Raw genomic sequence first — 22,113 nt, forward strand, 5'->3', positions numbered from 1 at the left:
CCCCCAACAGGAGAACGGGGTGGACGCCATCCACCCGGGATACGGGTTCCTGTCGGAGCGAGCCGACTTTGCCCAGGCCTGCCTGGACGCGGGGGTCCGCTTTGTGGGGCCCCCCCCCGACGTCGTCCGTAAGATGGGGGATAAAGTGGAGGCTCGTGGCATCGCCATCGCCGCCGGTAAGGGGGGGAGCATGGGGTTTTGGGGGTGCTAGGGGGGAGTTATGGGGTTATTAGGGGGTTTATGGGGGCACTATGGGGTTATTTGGGGGGATACGGGGAAGTTATGGGGTTATTTGGGGGATTGTGGGGTTGTTGGGGGAGCTATGGGGGGGTAGGGGGGAGGTACGGGGTTGGGGGGGGGAAGGGGAGAGTTATGCGGTTATTTGGGGGGGCTCTAGGGGGATCTGGGGAAGTTATGGGGTTACTGGGGGGCTTATGGGGGGTTATGGGGTTATTTGGGGAAGATATGGGGGAGTTATGGGGTTATTTGGGGGGGTAATGGGGGGTATGGGGGAGTTATGGGGTTATTTGGGGGGATTATGGAGGGCTATGGTGTTATTGGGGGGGGGTACAGGAGGCTGTGGGGGGGTCTATAGAGTTATTGGGGGGCTATGGTATTATTGGGGGGGTACAGGAGTCTATGGGGGGGATATGGGTTGTTGGGGGGCTATGGGGTTATTGGGGGGGTACAGGAGTCTATGGGGGGGATATGGGTTGTTGGGGGGCTATGGTGTTATTGGGGGGGTGCAGGAGTCTATGGGGGGGATATGGGTTGTTGGGGGGCTATGGGGTTATTGGGGGGGTACAGGAGTCTATGGGGGGGGATATGGGTTGTTGGGGGGCTATGGGGTTATTGGGGGGGTACAGGAGTCTATGGGGGGATATGGGTTGTTGGGGGGCTATGGGGTTATTGGGGAGGTATAGGAGACTATGGGGGGGCTCTGGCATTATTGGGGGGCTCCAGGGAGGTTATGGGGGGCTCTGGGTGCCAGGGGAAGGTGATGGAAAACAAGAGGTTTGGGGGTTCCTGGAGGGGGGGGGGGGAGTGGTGGTGGTGGTGGGAACCGGGGTGTTCCTGGGAGGGAGGTGGTGGGAATTGGGGTGTTGCTGGGGGGGTAGGATTGGGGTGTCCCCGACGCTGGTGCTGATGGTGTGTCGTCGTCGTTGTCCCCCCCCCCCCCCAGGGGTGCCGGTGGTGCCGGGGACGCCGACGCCAGTGTCGGGGCTGGGGGAGGCGAAGGAATTCGCCCACCGGGTGGGCTTCCCCGTTATCTTCAAGGCGGCCCACGGCGGCGGTGGCCGCGGCATGAGGGTTGTCCGGTCCCCTGAGGTACGGGGCGGGGGGGGGCATCCGGGACCCATGGGACTCCCCCCACCATGGGACCCAGGCGGCCGGGACCCCCAATTCCCCAGGACCCCCACCCCAGGAGACCCCCAGCCATGGGACCCCAGCATGCGGGACCTCCCCAGCCATGGGACCCCAGTGTTCAGGACCCATGGGACCCCCCCCAGCCGTGGGACCCAGGCATCCGGGACCCCCAGTTCCCTGTGACCCCCACCCTGGGACACCCCCCAGCCTGGGCAGCCCAGTGGGTGGGGGAACCCGAGCATCTGGGAGGGAGACGTGCCCGGGAGACCCTGGTGGGTGGGGGGACCCAGGCATTTGGGGGGGACCCAGGTGTTTGGGGGGGACCCAAACATGCCCAGGGGACCCCAATGGGTGGGGGGACCCAGGCGTTTGGGGGGACCCAGGCGTTTGGGGGGAACCCAGGTTTTTGGGGGGACCCAGGTGTTTGGGGGGGACCCAAACGTGCCCAGGGGACCCCGGTGGGTGGGGGAACCCAGGTTTTTGGGGGGGACCCAGGTGTTCAGGGGGGACCCAAACATGCCCAGGGGACCCCGGTGGGTGGGGAGAACCCAGGCGTTTGGGGGGGACCCAGGTGTTTGGGGGGGACCCACACGTGCCCAGGGGACCCCGGTGGGTGGGGGGAACCCAGGCTTTTGGGGGGAACCCAGGTTTTTGGGGGGGACCCAGGCGTTCAGGGGAGACCCAGACCTGCCCAGGGGACCCTGGTGGGTGGGGGGACCCAGGCATTTGGGGGGGACCCAGACATGCCCAGGGGACCCCAGTGGGTGGGGGGAACCCAGGTGTTTGGGGGGACCCAAACGTGCCCAGGGGACCCCGGTGGGTGGGGGGAACCCAGGCTTTTGGGGGGAACCCAGGTTTTTGGGGGGGACCCAGGTGTTCAGGGGGGACCCAAACATGCCCAGGGGACCCCGGTGGGTGGGGAGAACCCAGGCGTTTGGGGGGGACCCAGGTGTTTGGGGGGGACCCAAACGTGCCCAGGGGACCCCAGTGGGTGGGGGGAACCCAGGCGTTTGGGGGGACCCAGGTGTTTGGGGGGGACCCAAACGTGCCCGGGGGACCCAAACGTGCCCAGGGGACCCCAGTGGGTGGGGGGAACCCAGGCTTTTGGGGGGAACCCAGGTTTTTGGGGGGGACCCAGGCGTTCAGGGGAGACCCAGACCTGCCCAGGGGACCCTGGTGGGTGGGGGGACCCAGGCATTTGGGGGGGACCCAGACCTGCCCAGGGGACCCCGGTGGGTGGGGGGAACCCAGGTTTTTGGGGGGAACCCAGGCGTTTGGGGGGAACCCAGGTTTTTGGGGGGACCCAGGTGTTTGGGGGGGACCCAAACGTGCCCAGGGGACACCAATGGGTGGGGGGACCCAGGCTTCTGGGGGGAACCCAGGTGTTTGGGGGGGACCCAAACGTGCCCAGGGGACCCCAGTGGGTGGGGGGAACCCAGGCGTTTGGGGGGGACCCAAATGTGCCCAGGGGACCCCGGTGGGTGGGGGGACCCAGGCGTTTGGGGGGACCCAGGTGTTTGGGGGGGACCCAAACGTGCCCAGGGGACCCCGGTGGGTGGGGGGAACCCAGGCGTTTGGGGGGAACCCAGGTTTTTGGGGGGGACCCAGGTGTTCAGGGGGGACCCAAACATGCCCAGGGGACCCTGGTGGGTGGGGGGTACCCAGGCTTTTGGGGGGAACCCAGGTTTTTGGGGGGGACCCAGGTGTTCAGGGGAGATCCAGACCTGCCCAGGGGACCCTGGTGGGTGGGGGGAACCAAGGCATTTGGGGGGAACCCAGGTGTTTGGGGGGGACCCAGGCGTTCAGGGGGGACCCAGACCTGCCCAGGGGACCCTGGTGGGTGGGGGGACCCAGGCATTTGGGGGGGACCCAGGTTTTTGGGGGGACCCAGGTGTTTGGGGGGGACCCAAACGTGCCCAGGGGACACCAATGGGTGGGGGGACCCAGGCTTCTGGGGTGGACCCAGGTGTTTGGGGGGGACCCAAACGTGCCCAGGGGACCCCAGTGGGTGGGGGGACCCAGGTGTTTGGGGGGACCCAGGCTTTTGGGGGGCACCCACGTGTCCGGGCGTGCGCAGGAGCTGGAGGAGAGTTTTTCCCGCGCCACCTCGGAAGCTTTGGCCGCTTTCGGCAACGGGGCCCTTTTCGTGGAGAAATTCATCGAGCGCCCGCAGCACATCGAGGTCCAGATCCTGGGTACGTCGGCAGGGGGGGGCTTTGGGGGGGGGTCCCTGGGGGCTTTGAGGGGGACCCCAGGACTTTGGGGGGGTCCTATGGGGGCTTTGGAGGGGATCCCAGGGCTTTAGGGGGGGGCCTTGCGGCTTTAGGGAGAATCTCTGGGGACTTCGGAGGGAACCCTAGGGCCTTGAGGGGGGTTTCTGGGGGCTTTAGGGGGGTCCTCTGGGGCTTTGGGGGGGACACCAGGGCTTCGGGGGGACATGGTGTCCCAGGGGGGACATCAGGGCTTTGGGGGGGAATCTCTGGGGACTTCAGGGGAGTCCCTGTGGACTTTGGGGTGAACCCTAGGGCTTTGAGGGGGGTTCCTGGGGGCTTGGGGGGTCCTTGGGGTCTTTGGGGGGGACCTCAGGGCTTTGAGGGGGGTTCCTGGGGGCTTTAGGGGGGGTCCTCTGGGGCTTTGGGGGGAACCCCAGGGCTTTGAGGGGGACCCCAGGGCTTTGGGAGGGGTCTCTGGGGCTTTGGGGGTTCTTTGGGGGCTTTGGGGGGGACTCCAGGGCTTTGGGGGGTCCCTGGGGCTTTAGGGGAGGGGTTCCTGGGGTTTTAGGGGGTCCCTTGGGCTTTGGGGGGGGGGGGGTGTCCTTGGGGCTTTAGCGGGGGCCCTGGGGCTTTGGGGGACCCAGGTGTTCAGGGGTTCTGGGTGTTTGGGGGACCCAGGCATCCGGGAGACCCCGGTCCTTGGGTGTGAGGGTGTGTGGGTCCCTTGTGGGGGTGCCAGGATGCCTAGGTCCCCCCCCCTCTCTCACTCCTGCCCCCCCCCTCCCTCCCCCCAAACACACACCAGGGGACCAGCACGGGAACGTGGTCCATCTCTACGAGCGGGATTGCTCCATCCAGCGCCGGCACCAGAAGGTGGTGGAGATCGCCCCGGCTGCCCGCCTGCACCCCGATCTCCGCGCCCGCCTGGCCAGTGACGCCGTCCGCCTGGCCCAGCAGGTACCGGCACCCACCAGTCCCCCAGGGGGGACCCTGGAATCTTGGGGAGGGGGGGACGGGACCCTGGAGTCTTAAAGGGACCCAGGAGTCTGGGGAAGGGACATGGATCCATCTCCCGGGGGACGCAGGAGTTCAGGGGGACCCAGGAGTCAGAGGAAAGGACGTGAATCCATTTCTCGGGGGTCCCTGGAGTCTGGGGGGAACCTTGGAATCTGGGGGTGGGACCCAGGAGTCCAGGGTGGGACCCAGGAGTCCGGGGAAGGGACCTGCATCCCTCTCTCAGGGGACCCAGGAGTTCAGGGCGGGGGGACCCTGGAGTTTGGGGGGGACCCAGGAGTCCAGGGAGGGACCCAAGAGTCCGGGGAAGGGACCTGCATCCGTCCCCGGGGGGACCCAGGAGTCTGGGGGGGACCCAGGAGTCCAGGGAAGGGGCATGGATCCATCTCCTGGGGGACCCAGAAGTTTGGGGGGGACCCAGGAGTTCAGGGAAGGGACATACATCCAGCTATCAGGGGACCCAGGAATTTGGGGGACACCCAGGAGACTGGGGGGGACTCAGGAGTCCGGGGAAGGGACATGGATCTATCCCCTGGGGGACCCAGAAGTTTGGGGGGACCCAGCAATCCGAGGGACACCCAGGAGTTTGGGGGACACCCAGGAGGTTGGGGGGAACACAGGAGTCTGGGGAAGGGACCTGCATCCATCCCCGGGGGGACCCAAGAGTTTGGGGGGGACCCTGGAGTCTGGGGAAGGGGATCCAGGAGATGGGGGGAGCCCTAGGAGTTGGAAGGGGGACCCAGGACTTCAGGGAGGGGACTTGCACCCACCCCTGGGGGACCCAGGGGTCTGGGGAGGGACACAAAAGACCATGGGGGGACCCAAGAATTGGGTGTGGGGGACCCAGGAATTCAGGGGGGGGGGACCCCAGGAATTCGGGGGGGGGGGGACCCAGGAGTCCAGGGAGGGGACCTGCATCCAGCTCTCAGGGGACCCAGGAGTTTGGGGGGGACCCTGGAGTCCGGGAAGGACCCAGGAGTTCGGGGAGGGGACCTGCACCCCCCTGGGGGACCCAAAAGACCATGGGGGACACCCAGGAATTGGGGGGGGGGGACGGGACACCCAGGAGTTGAGGGGGGGGGGACCCAGGAGTGTGGAGAAGGGACGTGCATCCATCCCTGGGGGCATCAGGGGGTTGGGGGGGACACCCAGGAATCTGGGTGTCTCGGGGGATCCAGGCATCAGGAGAGGGGATCCAGGTGTCTGGGGGGGGGACCCCCAGGTATCGGGGGGACACACCCCCCCCCCCCCTTCACCGGGACTGATGCTGGGGGGGGGGGGGGGTGTGTGTCACGCAGGTGGGCTACGAGAACGCGGGGACGGTGGAATTCCTGGTGGATCAGAGCGGGGATTACTACTTCATCGAGGTCAACTCCCGGCTGCAGGTGGAGCACACGGTCACCGAGGAGATCACCGAGTGAGTGATGTCCCCTGGGGGGGAGTGGGGAGGGGGCACCCGGATGCCTGGGGGTCCCCCGTCCCCGTCCCCCCCCCGCCTCCCTCCCCCGGGTGCCTGGATTCCCCGGGGAGGATGGAGGGTGTAAAGGGTGGAGGGAGGGGGCACCCGGGTGCCTGGGTCCTCAGGAAGATGGGGGGTGGAGTGGGGGGGTGCTTGGATGCCTGGGTGGCCCCCCCCTGAACTCCTGGGTGCCCCCCCTGAACGCCTGGGTCCCCCCCCCAGATACCTGGGTCCTTGGGGTTGGGAGGTTACAGGATGGATCTGGGTCCCTGGAGGGATGTGGGGTGCTCTGGTCCCCAAACACCTGGGTCCCCCCCCCTGAACTCCTGGGTCCCCCCCTGAACTCCTGCCCCCCCCCCCAAACTCCTGGGTGCCCCCCCTGAACGCCTGGGTCCCCCCCCCAGATACCTGGGTCCTTGGGGTTGGGAGGTTACAGGATGGATCTGGGTCCCTGGAGGGATGTGGGACGCTCTGGTCCCCAAACACCTGGGTCCCCCCCCTGAACTCCTGGGTCCCCCCCTGAACTCCTGCCCCCCCCCCAAACTCTTGGGTGCCCCCCCGAATGCCTGTGTCCCCCCCGAGCACCTGCGTCCCCCCCCAGATACCTGGGTCCCTGGGGTTTGGAAGTTGCAGGATGGATCTGGGTCCCTGGAGGGATGTGGGGTGCTCTGGTCCCCAAACACCTGGGTCCCCCCAAAGACCTGGGTCCCCGTGGATACCCCTGGCCTCCCCCCAAACTCCTGGGTGCCCCCCCTGAACACCTGGGTCCCCCCCCCAGATACCTGGGTCCCTGGGGTTGGGAGGTTACAGGATGGATCTGGGTCCCTGGAGGGATGTGGGGTGCTCTGGTCCCCAAACACCTGGGTCCCCCCCTGAACTCCTGGGTCGCCCCAAATACCGGGGTCCCCCCAAATACCTGGGTACCCCCCCCCCCCCCCCGATGACCCCCGGGCAGCGTGGACCTGGTCCACGCGCAGCTGCAGGTGGCCGCGGGGCGGTCGCTGCCGGAGCTGGGGCTGCGCCAGGAGAGCATCCGGGTGAACGGCTGCGCCATCCAGTGCCGCGTCACCACCGAGGACCCCGCCCGCGGGTTCCAGCCCGACACCGGCCGCATCGAGGTGCCCCCAATGTGACACCCCCACCCCCCACCCCCCTCCTTGGGACCTCCCTCAGGAATCCCCCCCCTTGAGACCCTCCCTTGGAAACCCTCCTGGAACCCCCGCCTTGGGACCCTCCAAGGGACTCCCCCTTGGGACCTCCATAGGATTCCCTTGGGACTTTCCACTTGGGATCCCCCCCCCCACCTTGGGAACCCTCCCTTGAGACCACCCCTTGGGATGTTCCTCTTGGGACCCCACCTTGGGACCCCCCCTTCGGGATCCTCTCATGGGACCCCTTGGAATCCCGCCTTGGGACCCCTTGAGACCCTCCATAGGACCCCTTTGGGACCTCCCCCTTGGGAGCCCCCCTTGGGACCCACCCCCTGGGATCCCCCTTGGAGCCCCCCCTTCAGACTCCCCATGGGACTCCCCCTTGGGACCTCCATAGGATTCCCTTTGGACTTTCCCCTTGGGACCCCCCCACCTTGGGAACCCTCCCTTGGGACCCCCCTTTGGGACCCCCCTTTGGGAACACTCTCTTGGGACCACCCCTTGGGACGCCCCCTTGGGAGCTCCGTAGGATCACCTTGGGAACACCCTCGGGAACCCCCTTTTGGGAACCCCCCCTTGGGACCCCTTGGAAACCTCTTTGGGACCCCCTTGGGGCTCCCCTTGTTCGGAACCCCCCTTGGGACCCCCCTCTTGGGATTCCCCCATGGGACCCCTTGGAATCTGGCCTTGGGACCCCTTGAGACCCTCCGTAGGACCCCCTTGAGACCCCCCCTCCTTGGGACCCCCCCTCGGGACCCACTCCTTGGGATCCCCCTTGGAGCGCCCCCTTGGGACTCCCCTTTGGGACCCCCGCATTGGGTGCCCGTAGCAGGTTCTTTAGGGGCTCTGTGGCACCCTATAGGATCTATAGGTGCCTATAGGAGGCTCTACAGGTTCTTTATAGGCTGGGGGTTACCCATAGAGGCCTCTGTGGGGTGGGGGGGGTGCCCCTAAGAGGCTTTATAGGGGCTCTAAGGACGGGGCGATAGGGCCCGGGGACGCCTATAGCGCTGTCTATAGGGTTTGGGGGTGCCTATATGAGGCTCTATCGAGGCTCTTTGGAATCGATAGGTGCTTGTAGGAAGCTCTATAGGGGCTCTGTGGGGTGGGGGGGTGCCCCTAAGAGGCTCTATAGGGGCTCCAAGGACCCTATAGGGCCCGGGGTTACCTATAGAGCTGTCTATAGGGTTCAGAGGTCCCAAGATGAGGCTCTATAGGGGCTCTGCGGGGCGGGTGGGTCCCCACTGGAGCCTCTGTGGGGTGGGGTGGGTGCCCCTAAGAGGCTCTATAGGGGCTCCAAGGACCCTATAGGGCCCGGGGTTACCTATAGAGCTCTCCATAGGGTTCAGAGGTCCCAAGATGAGGCTCTATAGGGGCTCTGCGGGGCGGGTGGGTCCCCACTGGAGCCTCTGTGGGGTGGGGTGGGTGCCCCTAAGAGGCTCTATAGGGGCTCCAAGGACCCTATAGGGCCCGGGGTCACCTATAGAGCTGTCTATAGGGTTCAGAGGTCCCAAGATGAGGCTCTATAGGGGCTCTGCGGGGCGGGTGGGTCCCCACTGGAGCCTCTGTGAGGTGGAGTGGGTGCCCCTAAGAGGCTCTATAGGGGCTCCAAGGACCCTATAGGGCCCGGGGTCACCTATAGAGCTGTCTATAGGGTTCAGAGGTCCCAAGATGAGGCTCTATAGGGGCTCTGCGGGGCGGGTCGGTCCCCACTGGAGCCTCTGTGAGGTGGGGTGGGTGCCCCTAAGAGGCTCTATAGGGGCTCTAAGGACCCTATAGGGCCCGGGGGTGCCTATAGGGCTGTCTATAGGGTGTGGGGGTGCCGGCAGGTGTTCCGCAGCGGCGAAGGGATGGGGATCCGGCTGGACGGGGCCTCGGCTTTCCAGGGGGCCCTCATCTCCCCCCACTACGACTCGCTGCTGGTGAAGGTGGTGGCCCACGGCCCCGATCAGCCAGCGGCGGCCGCCAAGATGAGCCGGGCCCTGGCCGAGTTCCGCATCCGGGGGGTCAAGGTGGGGCCGGGGTGAGGGGGTAGTCGTGCGATGCACGAGGAGGGGAGGGGGGAGGGGGGGGATGCACCAGGAGGGTGTTGGGGGGGGCGCTTATGCGATGCACGAGGGTGTGGGGATGCGCCAGGGGGGTTGCAGGGGCTCTTGTGCGATGCACGAGGAGGGAGGAGGCACAGGAGGGTATTGGGGGGGCTCTTGTGCAATGCACGAGGGTGTGGGGATGCACCAGGAGGGTTGGGGGGGCTCTTGTGTGATGCACAAGGGAGTTGGGGGGCTCTTGTGCAATGCATGGTGGGGGGAGATGCACCAGGAGATATTGGGGGGGCTCTTGTGCGATGCACGAGGAGGGAGGAGGCATAGGAGGGTATTGGGGGGGCTCTTGTGCAATGCACGGGGGTGTGGGGATGCACCAGAGGGGTTTGGGAAGGGAGCCTTGTGTGATGCACAAGGGAGTTGGGGGGCTCTTGTGCAATGCACGAGGAGGGGGGAGATGCACAGGGTGTTGGCCGATGCGCCGGGGAGGTTTGGGGGGGCTCTTGTGCAATGCACAAGGAGCAGGATGGGGGGCAGATGTTCCAGGGGAGTGTTGGGGGGGTTCTCATGTTGCACGGGGGCCCTTGTGCAACATGCAATGAGGGGGGTGTGCCAGGCACAGAGGAGGGGGATAATGGAGGAGCTCTCGTGCAACACCCAAGGTCCCTCGTGCAACACGTGTCTGGGGGGGGGTCTAAGGGGGTCTTTGATGGGGCTCAGATGGGTTTTGGGGTGCTCTAACACGCACCGGGGTCCCCGTGTGTTATATGAGGGGGACATCCCACCCTGGTGCGTCGCACGAGAAGGGGGGGGGGGGGGATGATGCCCGCTCCTCCTCGTGCATCGCACACTGACGGACGCCATCTCCCGCAGACGAACATCCCGTTCCTGCAGAACGTCCTGGCCCACCCCCAGTTTTTGGGGGGCGCCGCCGACACCCAGTTCATCGACGAGAACCCCGAACTCTTCCACCTGCGCCCCGGCCAGAATCGGGCCCAGAAGCTGCTTCACTACCTGGGTATGGGGGGGCTGGGGGGGGGGGGGGGGCCTTGGGGCTCTAAGGAGTCTTTTGAGGGGGCTGGGAGGAGTCTTGGGGGGACTTGGGGGCTCTAAGGGGTCCCTGGGGGGGCTGGGAGGGGTCTTTAGAGGTCCCTGGGGGGGTACTGGGGGGCACTGGGGGCTCTAAGGGGTCCCTGGGGGGGGCTGGGAGGGGTCTTTAGGGGTCCCTGGGGGGGCACTGGGGGCTCTAAGAGGTCACTTGGGGGGGATGGGAGGGGTCTTTAGGGGTCCCTGGGGGGGTACTAGGGGGCCCTGGGGGCTCTAAGGGGTCTTTGGGGGGGGGGCTTGGGGGCTTTTAGGGGGCTTTGAGAGTTCTGGGAGGGGTCTTGGGGGTCCCTGGGGGCTCTAAGGAGTCCCTGGGGGGGGCTGGGAGGGGTCTTTAGGGGTCCATGGGGGGGTACAGGGATGCACTGGGGGCTCTAAGAGGTCCCTGGGGGGGTACTGGGGGGCACTGGGGGCTCTGAGGGGTCCCTTGGGGGGGATGGGAGGGGTCTTTAGGGGTCCCTGGGGGGGTACTGGGGGGCACTGGGGGCTCTAAGGGGTCCCTGGGGGGGTACTGGGGGGCACTGGGGGCTCTGAGGGGTCCCTTGGGGGGGATGGGAGGGGTCTTTAGGGGTCCATGGGGGGGGGTACTGGGGAGCCCTGGGGGCTCTAAGTGGTCTTTGGTGGGGGGGCTGTGGGGGATCTTGGGGGAGTCTGGGGGGGCTTTCAGGGCTTCGGGGGGAGCCCTGAGGCCCTGGGGGGGCTCCCCTGAGTTTTGGGGGTTCCTGACACCCCCCCCCCAACCATGTGTCACGTGTTTCCCCCCCCCCCCCCAGGTCACGTGATGGTGAACGGCCCCAGCACCCCCCTCCCCGTCAAGGCCAAGGCGGCGCTGATGGAGCCCAACCCCCCCCCGGTGCCCATGGGTGAGCTGGCGTGTGCGTGGCGTGTCATAGTGTGTGCGTGGCATGTGCATGGGGTGGTCATATTGCATGTGCATGGCACACCGTGGCGTGCGCATGGCGTGCGCGTGGCGTGAGCTTGGTGTGCGCACAGCATGCCTTGGCATGTGCTTGGCGTGTGCATGGCATGTCACAGCATGTGTATGGCATACTGTGGCATGTGCTTGGCACGTTCATGGGGTGCTATAGCGTGTGCATGGCATCCTGTGGCGTGTGCACGGCGTGTGTGCTTGGCATGTGCATGGCATGCCATAGCATGTGTATGGCGTGCCATAGCGTGTCCATGGCACATGTGCATGGCGTGCCCTTGCGTGTGCATGGCATGTTCATGGCATGCTATCGCATATGCATGGCATCCTGTTTCATGTGCATGGCATATGTATTTGGCATGTGCCTGGCGTGCCATAGCGTGCCCATGGCACATGTGCATGGCGTGCCCTTGCATGTCCATGGCATGTTCATGGCATGCTGTAGCATTTGTATGGTATGCTCTGGCATGTGCTTGACATGTTTGTGCTGTGCCATAGCGTGTGTATGGCGTGCCCTAGCATGTCCATGGCACATGTGCATGGCGTGCCCTTGCGTGTGCATGGCACGTTCATGGTGTGCTATCGCATATGCGTGGCATCCTGTTTCGTGTGCGTGGTGTGTGTCCACGGCACGTGTGCGTGGCACGCGCTTGCGTGTGCACCGCATGTTCACGGCGTGCCGTTGCGTGTGCGTGGCGTGTTCATGGCGTGCCGTAGCATGGTGCGCGTGGCATCCAGCGGCGTGTACGTGCCGTGTGTGCTTAACATGTGCGCGGCACGCCTTGGCACGCCCCTCCCCGCTGACACACACACCCCCCCCTTCCCCCCTCCCCTCTCCCTGGTGCTGCAGGGCCCCCCCCGGCGGGTCTGCGTGCGGTACTGGAGCGGGAGGGCCCGGGGGGCTTCGCCCGGGCGGTGCGGGCGCACCGGGGGCTGCTGCTGACGGACACCACCTTCCGCGACGCCCACCAGTCCCTGCTGGCCACCCGCGTCCGCACCCGCGACCTCGCCCGCGTCGCCCCCTTCGTCGCCCACAACCTCAGCCCCCTCTGCAGCATGGAGACCTGGGGAGGTCAGGAGGGGCGGGGCCTGAGGGGGGAGGGGGGGGGAGCATGGGGGCGGGGCATAAAGGGGTGGGGTCCAAGGGGCGGGGACCGGGGTCCGCCCCCCCTCCTCGGTTCACCCAGGGGCTGGCACATGTGGGAGTTGCCTGGGGTGGGGATGGCCCAGGGGGGCGGGGCTTTGTTGAGGGGGCGTGGTCTAGGTGGGCGTGGTCTAGAGGGGTGGGGTCCCAGGGGTGGGGACCGGGGTCTGCCCCCCTCCCAGGTTCACCCAGGGGCTGGCACATGTGGGAGTTGCCTGGGGTGGCGATGGCCCAGGGGGCGGGGCTTCATGCAGGGGGAGGAGCTTAGACAAGAGGGCGTGGTCTAGGTGGGCGGGGCCGGGTGGGGTCCCAGGGGGTGGGGCACTGGGGGGGGGCGCTATGGGGCTGGGGAATGTGGGGCTCATCTGGGTAGGGATGGACCAGGGGGCGGAGCTTCGTTGAGGGGGTGTGGTCTAGGTGGGCGGGGCCTAGAAGGGTGGGGTCCCCCCCCAGGTCCACCCATGGGCTGGCACATGTGGGAGTCGCCTGGGTGGCCCTGCCAGGGGGCGGGGCTTCACTGAAGGGGCGTGGTCTAAAGGGGGCGGAGCCTCGAGGTGCTGGGCTCAGCCAGGTGGGGATGCCCCAGGGGGCGGGGCTTCGAGGGGGCGGAGCCTTCCTGGTGCTGGGACTCACAGGGCTCCATCAAGGGGCGGGGCTCCCCGGGGAGGGGGCGGGGCTTCACCTAGAGGGCGGGGTTACACTAAGGGGCGGGGCTTACCCAGGTTGGCATTCATTGGAGGGCGGGGCTTCTCCAGGGGCGGAGCTTTGTGGGATGGGAGGGGCTTCGCCGGAGGGGCGGGGCTTCACAGGGAGCACTGGGGCTGATCTGGGCTGTGGAGGCTTTGTGCAAGGGGGGGGGGGGGGGGGGAGGGGGGAGGTTTGTTCTAGGGGGTGGGGCTTGCACGAGGGAGGGCGGGGCTTGCACACGAGGACCTGGGGGGGGGGCCGGTGTCCGGCAGGCGCCACCTTCGACGTGGCCATGCGGTTCCTGCACGAGTGTCCCTGGGAGCGGCTGCGGGAGCTGCGGCGCCTGGTCCCCAACATCCCCTTCCAGATGCTGCTGCGCGGCGCCAACGCCGTCGGCTACACCAACTACCCCGACAACGTCATCTACCGGTCAGCAAGGGCTGGGGACACTGGGGGGGCGTGGGGACACATGGGGGGGGCATGGAGACACGGGGGGAGGAGGTGGGAGAGATGGGAATGTGGGGAGAAGTGGAGGGATGGGGGACACGGGGACACTGGGGGGGCGTGGGGACACAGGGGGGAGGAGGTGGGAGAGATGGGAATGTGGGGAGAAGTGGAGGGATGGGGGACACGGGGACACTGGGGGGGCGTGAGGACACATGGGGGGGGCATGGGGACACGGGGGGAGGAGGTGGGAGAGATGGGAATGTGGGGAGAAGTGGAGGGATGGGGGACACGGGGACACTGGGGGGGCGTGGGGACACATGGGGGGGGCATGGAGACACGGGGGGAGGAGGTGGGAGAGATGGGAATGTGGGGAGAAGTGGAGGGATGGGGGACACGGGGACACTGGGGGGGCGTGGGGACACATGGGGGGGGGCATGGAGACACGGGGGGAGGAGGTGGGAGAGATGGGAATGTGGGGAGAAGTGGAGGGATGGGGGACACGGGGACACTGGGGGGGCGTGGGGACACATGGGGGGGGCATGGAGACACGGGGGGAGGAGGTGGTAGAGATGGGAATGTGGGGAGAAGTGGAGGGATGGGGGACACGGGGACACTGGGGGGGCGTGGGGACACATGGGGGGGGCATGGAGACACGGGGGGAGGAGGTGGGAGAGATGGGAATGTGGGGAGAAGTGGAGGGATGGGGGACACGGGGACACTGGGGGGGCGTGGGGACACATGGGGGGGGCATGGGGACACGGGGGGAGGAGGTGGGAGAGATGGGAATGTGGGGAGAAGTGGAGGGATGGGGGACACGGGAACACTGGGGGGGCGTGGGGGCACAGGGGGACGTGGGGGGAGATGTGGGAACATGGGGAGATGTGGAGGGATGGGGGAGCGGGGGGGATGGGGGGACACGGGGACAGTGCGGGGACGTGGAGGGATACGGGGGGACATGGGGACACTGGGGAGACACGGAGGGATGAGGGGACATTTGGAACGTGAGGGACATGGGCTCATGGAAGGATGAGTAGTCATGGGGACATTGGAGGATGAGGGGACATGGGGACATGGACAGACATGGGGGGGTGAGGGGGCAGGGGACATCAAGGACATGGGGGGACATGGAGGAATATGGTGGGATGAGGGGTCTTGAGGCCATGGGAGATCACGGAGGGATGAAGGGATACCAGAACACGGCGGGTCATGAAGAGTTGAGGGAACGTGAGGAGATAAAGGGACATGAGGGGACATGGGTGGACATGGGGTGACACGGTGGGATGAGGGGACATCAAGGGCATGGGGGGACATGAGGGGTCATGAGGCCATAGGAGATCACGGAGGGATGAAGGGACACCAGAACATGGCGGGTCATGAAGGGTTGAGGTGTCACGGGGACATGAGGGGACATGAAGGGACATGAGGGGATGTGTGGTGACATGGCGGGATGAGGGGACATCAAGGACATGGTGGGATGAGGGGACAGGGGACATCAGGGACATGGGGGAATATGGTGGGATGAGGGGTCATGAGGCCATGGGAGATCACGGAGGGATGAAGGGACACCAGAACATGGTGGGTCATGAAGGGTTGAGGTGTCATGGGGAGATGAGGGGACATGAGGGGACATGGGGACCCCCAGACTCCCCCTAAATCCCGTTCCCCAGCTTCTGCGAGGTGGCGGTGGCCAACGGGATGGACATTTTCCGAGTCTTCGATGCCCTCAACTACATCCCCAACCTGGTGCTGGGGGTGGAGGCCGCGGGGCGGGCGGGGGCGGTGGTGGAGGCCGCCCTGTCCTACACCGGGGACGTGGCCGACCCCTCCCGCACCAAGTACAGCCTCGACTACTACCTGGGCTTGGCCCGCGAGCTGGTGGCCGCCGGCACCCACATCCTCTGCATCAAGGTTTGGGGGGGGGACGACGACTTGGGGGGGGGGGGGGTTGGGGAGATGGGAGGGGGAATGAGGGGCTGGGAGGGGGGATGAAGGGATGGGAGGGGGGTTTGGGGGTCCTGGGGGGGTTGGGAGGGGGAATGAGGGGCTGGAAGGGGGTTTTGGGGGGGGTGGGAGGGGGGATGAAGGGATGGAAGGAGGGTTTGGGGGGGTTGGGAGGGGGAATGAGGGGCTGGGAGGGGGTTTTGGGGGGGGGGGAAGGGGGTTGAAGGGATGGGAGGGGGGTTTGGGGGTCCTGGGGGGGTTGGGAGGGGGAATGAGGGGCTGGAAGGGGGTTTTGGGGGGGGTGGGAGGGGGGATGAAGGGATGGGAGGGGGGTTTGGGGGTCCTGGGGGGGTTGGGAGGAGGAATGAGGGGCTGGGAGGGGGGATGAAGGGATGGGAGGAGGGTTTGGGGGTCCTGGGGGGGTTGGGAGGGGGTTTTGGGGGGCTGGGAGGGGGGATGAAGGGATGGGAGGAGAGTTTGGGGGTCCTGGGGGGGTTGGGAGGGGGAATGAGGGGCTGGGAGGGGGTTTTGGGGGGGGTGGGAGGGGGGATGAAGGGATGGGAGGGGGTTTTGGGGGTCCTGGGGGGGTTGGGAGGGGGAATGAGGGGCTAGAAGGGGGTTTTGGGGGGGGTGGGAGGGGGGATGAAGGGATGGAAGGAGGGTTTGGGGGGGTTGGGAGGGGGAATGAGGGGCTGGGAGGGGGTTTTGGGGGGGGTGGGAGGGGGGATGAAGGGATGGAAGGAGGGTTTGGGGGGGTTGGGAGGGGGAATGAGGGGCTGGGAGGGGGTTTTGGGGGGGGTGGGAGGGGGGATGAAGGGATGGGAGGGGGGTTTGGGGGTCCTGGGGGGAGGGATTTGGGGGTCTTGGGGGGCTGGCGGGAGGGATTTAGGGGGCTGGGAGGGGGGATCGGATGGAGGAGAGGGGGGGATTTGGGGGTCTTGGGGATCTGAGAGGGGAGTGAGGGGGTTTGTGGGGGGGTCTTGGGGGGCTGGGAGGGGGAATTTGGGGAGTGGAAGGGGATTTGGGGGGGCTCTGGGAGGGAGTATTTGGGGATCTGGGGGGGGGGGGGAATTGAGGATCCTGGGGGGCTGGGAGGTGACTTTGGGGTGTCCCCTCCTCCCTCAAGACACGTTGGGGCAACTCCTGGGTGGGAGGGCAGATGGAGATGTGGGGGTCCCTATGACCCCTGTGACCCCCCCCCAATGACCCCCCCTGACCCCTAATGTGTCCCGTCCCCCCCCCCCAAGGACATGGCGGGGCTGCTGACGCCGGCGGCCGCCCGGTTGCTGGTGGGGGCCCTTCGGGAGCAGTTCCCCGAGGTGCCCATCCACGTCCACACCCACGACACGGCGGGGGCCGGCGTCGCCTCCATGTTGGCGGCCGCCAACGCCGGCGCCGACGTGGTGGACGTTGCCGTGGACGCCATGTCCGGCATGACCTCCCAACCCAGCATGGGCGCCTTGGTGGCCTGCGCCCGCGGGACCCCCCTGGACACAGGTAGGGGACACCCCCGTGGAGGGGCCGTCGTGGTCTTTGGAGGTGGGGATGTGGTTATGGAGGTGCCACCATGGTCGTGGAGGTCCCACCATGGTCTTAGCAATGGCGAGGTGGCCGTGGAGGTGGTGACATGGTCATGGAGGTGCCACCATGGCCAAGGAGGTGGCAACATGGTCAGGGAGGTGCCACCATGGTCATGGAGGTAGCAGCATGGTCATGGAGGTGGCGCTATGATCATGGAGGTGCCACCATGGTCATGGAGGCGGCAACATGGTCAGGGAGGTGGTGCCGTAGTTGTGGGTCCCACCATGGTCTTGGCAATGGCAACATGGTCATGAAGGTGGTGACATGGTTATGGAGGTGTCACCATGGTCATGGAGGTGGTGATGTGGTCATGGAGGTGGTGACATGGCCGCGGAGGTGCCACCGTGGTCATGGAGGTGCCATCTTGGCCACGTTGATGGGCCCATGGCCATGGTGATGCCACCGTGGTCACGGCAATAGCACTATGGCTGTGGTGATGCCACCTCGGTCATGACATTATGCCCAATCCATGACGTCCCTCAACCACGGTGGCCCCCAACCCATGGCCACCTTTCCCCACGGTGTCCCCATGAGGTCTCCCACCCATGGGTGACCCCTAGCCGTGTCACCCCGCAGGCATCGCGCTGGAGCGGGTGTTTGAGTACAGCGAGTACTGGGAGGGGGCGCGGGGGCTCTACGCCGCCTTCGACTGCACGGCCACCATGAAGTCGGGCAACGCGGACGTCTACGAGAACGAGATCCCGGGGGGACAATACACCAACCTCCACTTCCAGGCCCACGCCATGGGGCTGGGCCACAAGTTTAAGGAGGTCAAGAGAGCCTACACTGAAGCCAACAAGATCCTCGGGGACCTCATTAAGGTGGGGCTGGGAGGGGTTGGGGGTGGTCTTCATGAGGGGATCTCTATGGAGGAGGTGATCTCCATGGGGTGCTGTTGATGGAGATGGTCTCTGTGGAATAGGTGGTCTCCACGGGGTGGGTGGTCTCCATGGGTTTGGATGGTCTCTGTAGGGTGGTCTCCATGGGGTAGGTGGTCTCCATGGGGTAGGATCATCACCATGGGGTGAGATGGTCTCCCTGGGGTGATGTCTGTGAGGTGAGTGGTGTCCATGGGGTGAGTTGTCTCCACGGGATATGTTGGTCTCTATAGGATGAGGTCCGTGGGGTAGGTGATTTCTATGGGGTGGGTGGTTTCCATAGGATGGTCTCCATGAGGTAGCTGGTCTCCATAGGGTGGTCACCGTGGGGTAGATTGTCTCCATGAGTTAGATGGTCTCCATGAGGTGGTCTCAATGGGGTGGGTGGTCTCCATAGGGTGTTCTCTATGGGGTAGATGGTCTCCATGAGGTGGTACCTGCGGGTTGGGTGGTCTCCATGGGTTGAGTTCTCCATGGGGTGAGCCGCTCCCCATCCCTAGGAAGGATCCCTAGGGGAGGAGCGTAGTGGTGTGACACCGTGAGGTGACCCCACGTGGTGACACCCTTGGGGTGACCTTGCCGGGCGCAGGTGACGCCGTCCTCGAAGGTGGTGGGGGACCTGGCGCAGTTCATGGTGCAGAATGGGCTGTCGCGGGAGGAGGTGGAGGCGCGGGCAGACGAGCTCTCCTTCCCCCTCTCCGTCGTGGAGTTCCTCCAGGGGCACATCGGAATCCCCCCGGGGGGCTTCCCCGAGCCCTTCCGCTCCCGGGTGAGTACTGGGAGGGCACTGGGAGGCACTGGGAAGGGACTGGGAGGCACTGGGAGGAGATGGGAGGGCACTGGGAAGCACTGGGAAGGGACTGGGAGGCACTGAGAGGAGATGGGAGGGTACTGGGAGGCACTGAGAGGAGATGGGAGGGGACTGGGAGGCACTGGGAAGGGACTGGGAGGCACTGGAGGGGACTGGAAGGGCATTGGGAGGCACTGGGAAGGGACTGGGAGGCACTGGGAGGAGATGGGAGGGTACTGGGAGGCACTGGGAAGAGACTGGGAGGCACTGGAGGGGACTGGGAGGAGATGAAGGGGGCTGAGGGGGCACTGGAGGGGAGTGGGAAGAGATGGGAGGGCTTTGGGAAGGCACTGGGAGGCACTGGAGGGGACTGGGAGGCACTGGGAGGAGATGGAGGGGGCTGGGAGGCACTCGGAGGGTTTACTGGGGGCCGTTGCCATGGCACCCAACCATAGCAACGGGACCCACTCCAGGTTGCCATGGCACCAGTACCTAGCAACGGGTCCCCACAGCACCAGTCCCTAGCAACGAGTCCCTATGTCTGGTTGCCATGGCACCCGACCCTAGCAACGGGTCCCTGTGCTGGTTGCCGTAGCAGCGGTCCCGAGCAACGGGGCCCCACACCACCAGACCCTAGCAACGGGTCCCAGTGAAGGTTGCCATGGCACCAGCCCCTAGCAACAAGTCCCACTACCAGTTGCCACGGTACTGGTCCCTAGCGACGGGTCCCTGTGGTGGTTGTCATGGCACCAGCCCCTAGCAACAGGTCCCTGTGGTGGTTGTCATGGCACCGGCCCCTAGCAACAAGTCCCACTACCAGTTGCCACGGTACCGGTCCCTAGCGACGGGTCCCTGTGGTGGTTGTCATGGCACGGGTCCCTAGCAACAAGTCCCACTACCAGTTGCCACGGTACTGGTCCCTAGCAACGGGTCCCAGTGAAGGTTGCCATGGCACCAGCCCCTAGCAACACGTCCCACTACCAGTTGCCACGGTACTGGTCCCTAGCGACGGGTCCCTGTGGTGGTTGTCATGGCACCAGCCCCTAGCAACAGGTCCCTGTGGTGGTTGTCATGGCACCGGCCCCTAGCAACACGTCCCACTACCAGTTGCCACGGTACCGGTCCCTAGCGATGGGTCCCTGTGGTGGTTGTCATGGCACCGGTCCCTAGCAACAGGTCCCCACAGCACTGGTCCCTAGCAACGAGACCCTAGCAACGAACCCAGGGCAGGATGCTGCGGTCCCTACCGCCACCCCCACATCTGGTTACCACGGCACCCAGCCCCCCCGGTTGCTATGCCAACGCCCTTCAATTCCCCCCCCCCCCCCTCACCTCCCCCCTGCTACAGGTACTGAAGGACCTGCCCCGCGTCGAGGGGCGACCGGGGGCTTCGCTGCCGCCGCTGGATTTCGAGGCGCTGGGGAAGGAGCTGGGGGCGCGGCACGGGGCCCCCCCCCGCCCCCGAGGACCTGCTCTCGGCCGCCCTGTACCCCAAAGTCTACGATGAGTTCCGCACCTTCACCTCCACCTTCGGCCCCGTCTCCTGCCTGGGCACCCGCCTCTTCCTCGAGGGGCCCACCATCGCCGAGGAGTTCGAGGTGGGGCGGGTTTGGGAGGCACTGGGGGCACTGGGAGGGGACTGGAGAGGACTGGAGGGCACAGGGAGGGGAGTAGAGGGCACTGGGAGGGGATTGGACGAGACTGGGGGGCACTGGAAGGCACTGGAAGGGGACTGGAGGGCACTGGGGAGTACTGGAAGGAGACTGGGAGGCAGTGGGAGGGGACTGGGCAGCACTGGGAGGGGGCTGGAAGGCACTGAAAGGCACTGGAAGGGGACTGCAGGGCACTGGTAGGCACTGGAAAGAAACTGGAGGGGACTGGGAGGCACTTGGAGGGGACTAGGGGCCACTGGGAAGAGACTGGAGGAGACTGGGGGGCTCTGGAAGGGAACTGGGGGGCACTGGGAGGTACTGGAAGGAGACTGGAGGGGACTGGGAGGCACTGGGAGGGCACTGGGAGGCACTGGAAGGAGAGTGGGGGGCACTGGGAGGGAACTGGAGGGCACTGGGAGGGGAATGGAGGGGAACCTTTGCACACCCACCCCCTTGCACACCCACCCCTTGCACGCTCACCCTTTGCATGCCTAGTCCGTTGCACACCCTCCCTCTTGCACACCCACCTCTTGCACACTCATCCCTTGCACCCACCCGTCGCTCACCTACCTCCTTGCACGCCCACCCCTTTGCCCACACCATTCCACACTTGGGCCCTTGCTCACCCACCCCTTGCACACCCACCCCCTTGCACACTCATCCCTTGCACACCCTCCCCCGTCTCCACTTGGCCCCTTGCACACCCACCCCCTTGCACACCCACCCCCTTGCACACTCGCCCCCTTCCACACCCACCCCCTTCCACACCCACCCCCTTGCACACTCATCCCTTGCACACCCTCCCCCGTCCCCACTTGGCCCCTTGCTCACCCGCCCCCTTGCACACCCACCCCCTTGCACACCCACCCCCTTGCCACACTCGCCCCCTTGCACACCCACCCCCTTGCACACCCAGCCCCTTGCACATTCATCCCTTGCACACCCTCCCCCGTCTCCACTTGGCCCCTTGCTCACCCGCCCCCTTGCACACCCACCCCCTTGCACACTCGCCCCCTTGCACACTCACCCCCTTCCACACCCACCCCCTTGCACACTCATCCTTGCACACCCTCCCCCGTCCCCACTTGGCCCCTTGCTCACCCACCCCCTTGCTCACCCACCCCCTTGCACACTTGCCCCCTTGCACACCCACCCCCTTGCACACTCTCCCCCGTCCCCACTTGGCCCCTTGCACACTCGCCCCCTTGCACACTCGCCCCTGGCACGCGCAGGTGGAGCTGGAGCGGGGGAAGACGCTGCACATCAAGGCGCTGGCCCTGGGGGACCTCAACGCCGCGGGGCAGCGGGAGGTTTTCTTCGAGCTCAACGGGCAACTGCGCTCCATCCTCGTGCGGGACACCCAGGCCCTGAAGGTGGGGGGCCGGGGGGGGGCAGAGGGGGGCCGGGGGGGGGGGGGTCTAAGAGGGTTTTGGGGGGATCTCAGGGGGTGCTGGGGGGATAATGGGGGCAGGTTTTCTTGGAGCTCGATGGGCAACGGTGCTCCATCCTCATGCAGGGACTAAGGCCAGGAAAGGGGGGGAGTCTGGGGGGGGGTAGGGGGGTTGAGGGGTCATGGGGGGGCCTGAGGGGGGGGGTCTGAGGGGGTTTTGGGGGGGTCTCGGGGGGGCTGGGGGGATGATGGGGGCAGGTTTTCTTGGAGCTCGATGGGCAACTGTGCTCCATCCTCATGAAGGAAACTTGGGGCTTGGGGGGG

General features: G+C 66.2%; 1 protein-coding gene across 1 annotated transcript; it reads left to right on the plus strand.

Annotated features, from left to right (window-relative positions):
- Window positions 1–4: 4 nt before the first annotated feature.
- On the plus strand, window positions 5–21,772 carry PC (pyruvate carboxylase; the record flags this gene model as incomplete). Its single annotated transcript, XM_074167772.1, is given in 18 exon segments — window positions 5–176; window positions 1,184–1,329; window positions 3,446–3,563; window positions 4,387–4,538; window positions 5,894–6,012; window positions 7,010–7,172; window positions 9,035–9,217; window positions 10,121–10,265; window positions 11,125–11,214; window positions 12,130–12,351; window positions 13,383–13,539; window positions 15,225–15,465; window positions 16,746–16,995; window positions 17,656–17,900; window positions 18,547–18,726; window positions 20,096–20,191; window positions 20,193–20,345; window positions 21,632–21,772. Coding segments are annotated over 18 exon segments (2,973 nt in total), but the record flags the coding sequence as incomplete, so codon positions are not given.
- Window positions 21,773–22,113: the final 341 nt, after the last annotated feature.

The sequence above is a fragment of the Numenius arquata genome, unplaced genomic scaffold, assembly GCF_964106895.1.
Source record: "Numenius arquata unplaced genomic scaffold, bNumArq3.hap1.1 HAP1_SCAFFOLD_1334, whole genome shotgun sequence".
Classification (NCBI taxonomy): domain Eukaryota; kingdom Metazoa; phylum Chordata; class Aves; order Charadriiformes; family Scolopacidae; genus Numenius; species Numenius arquata.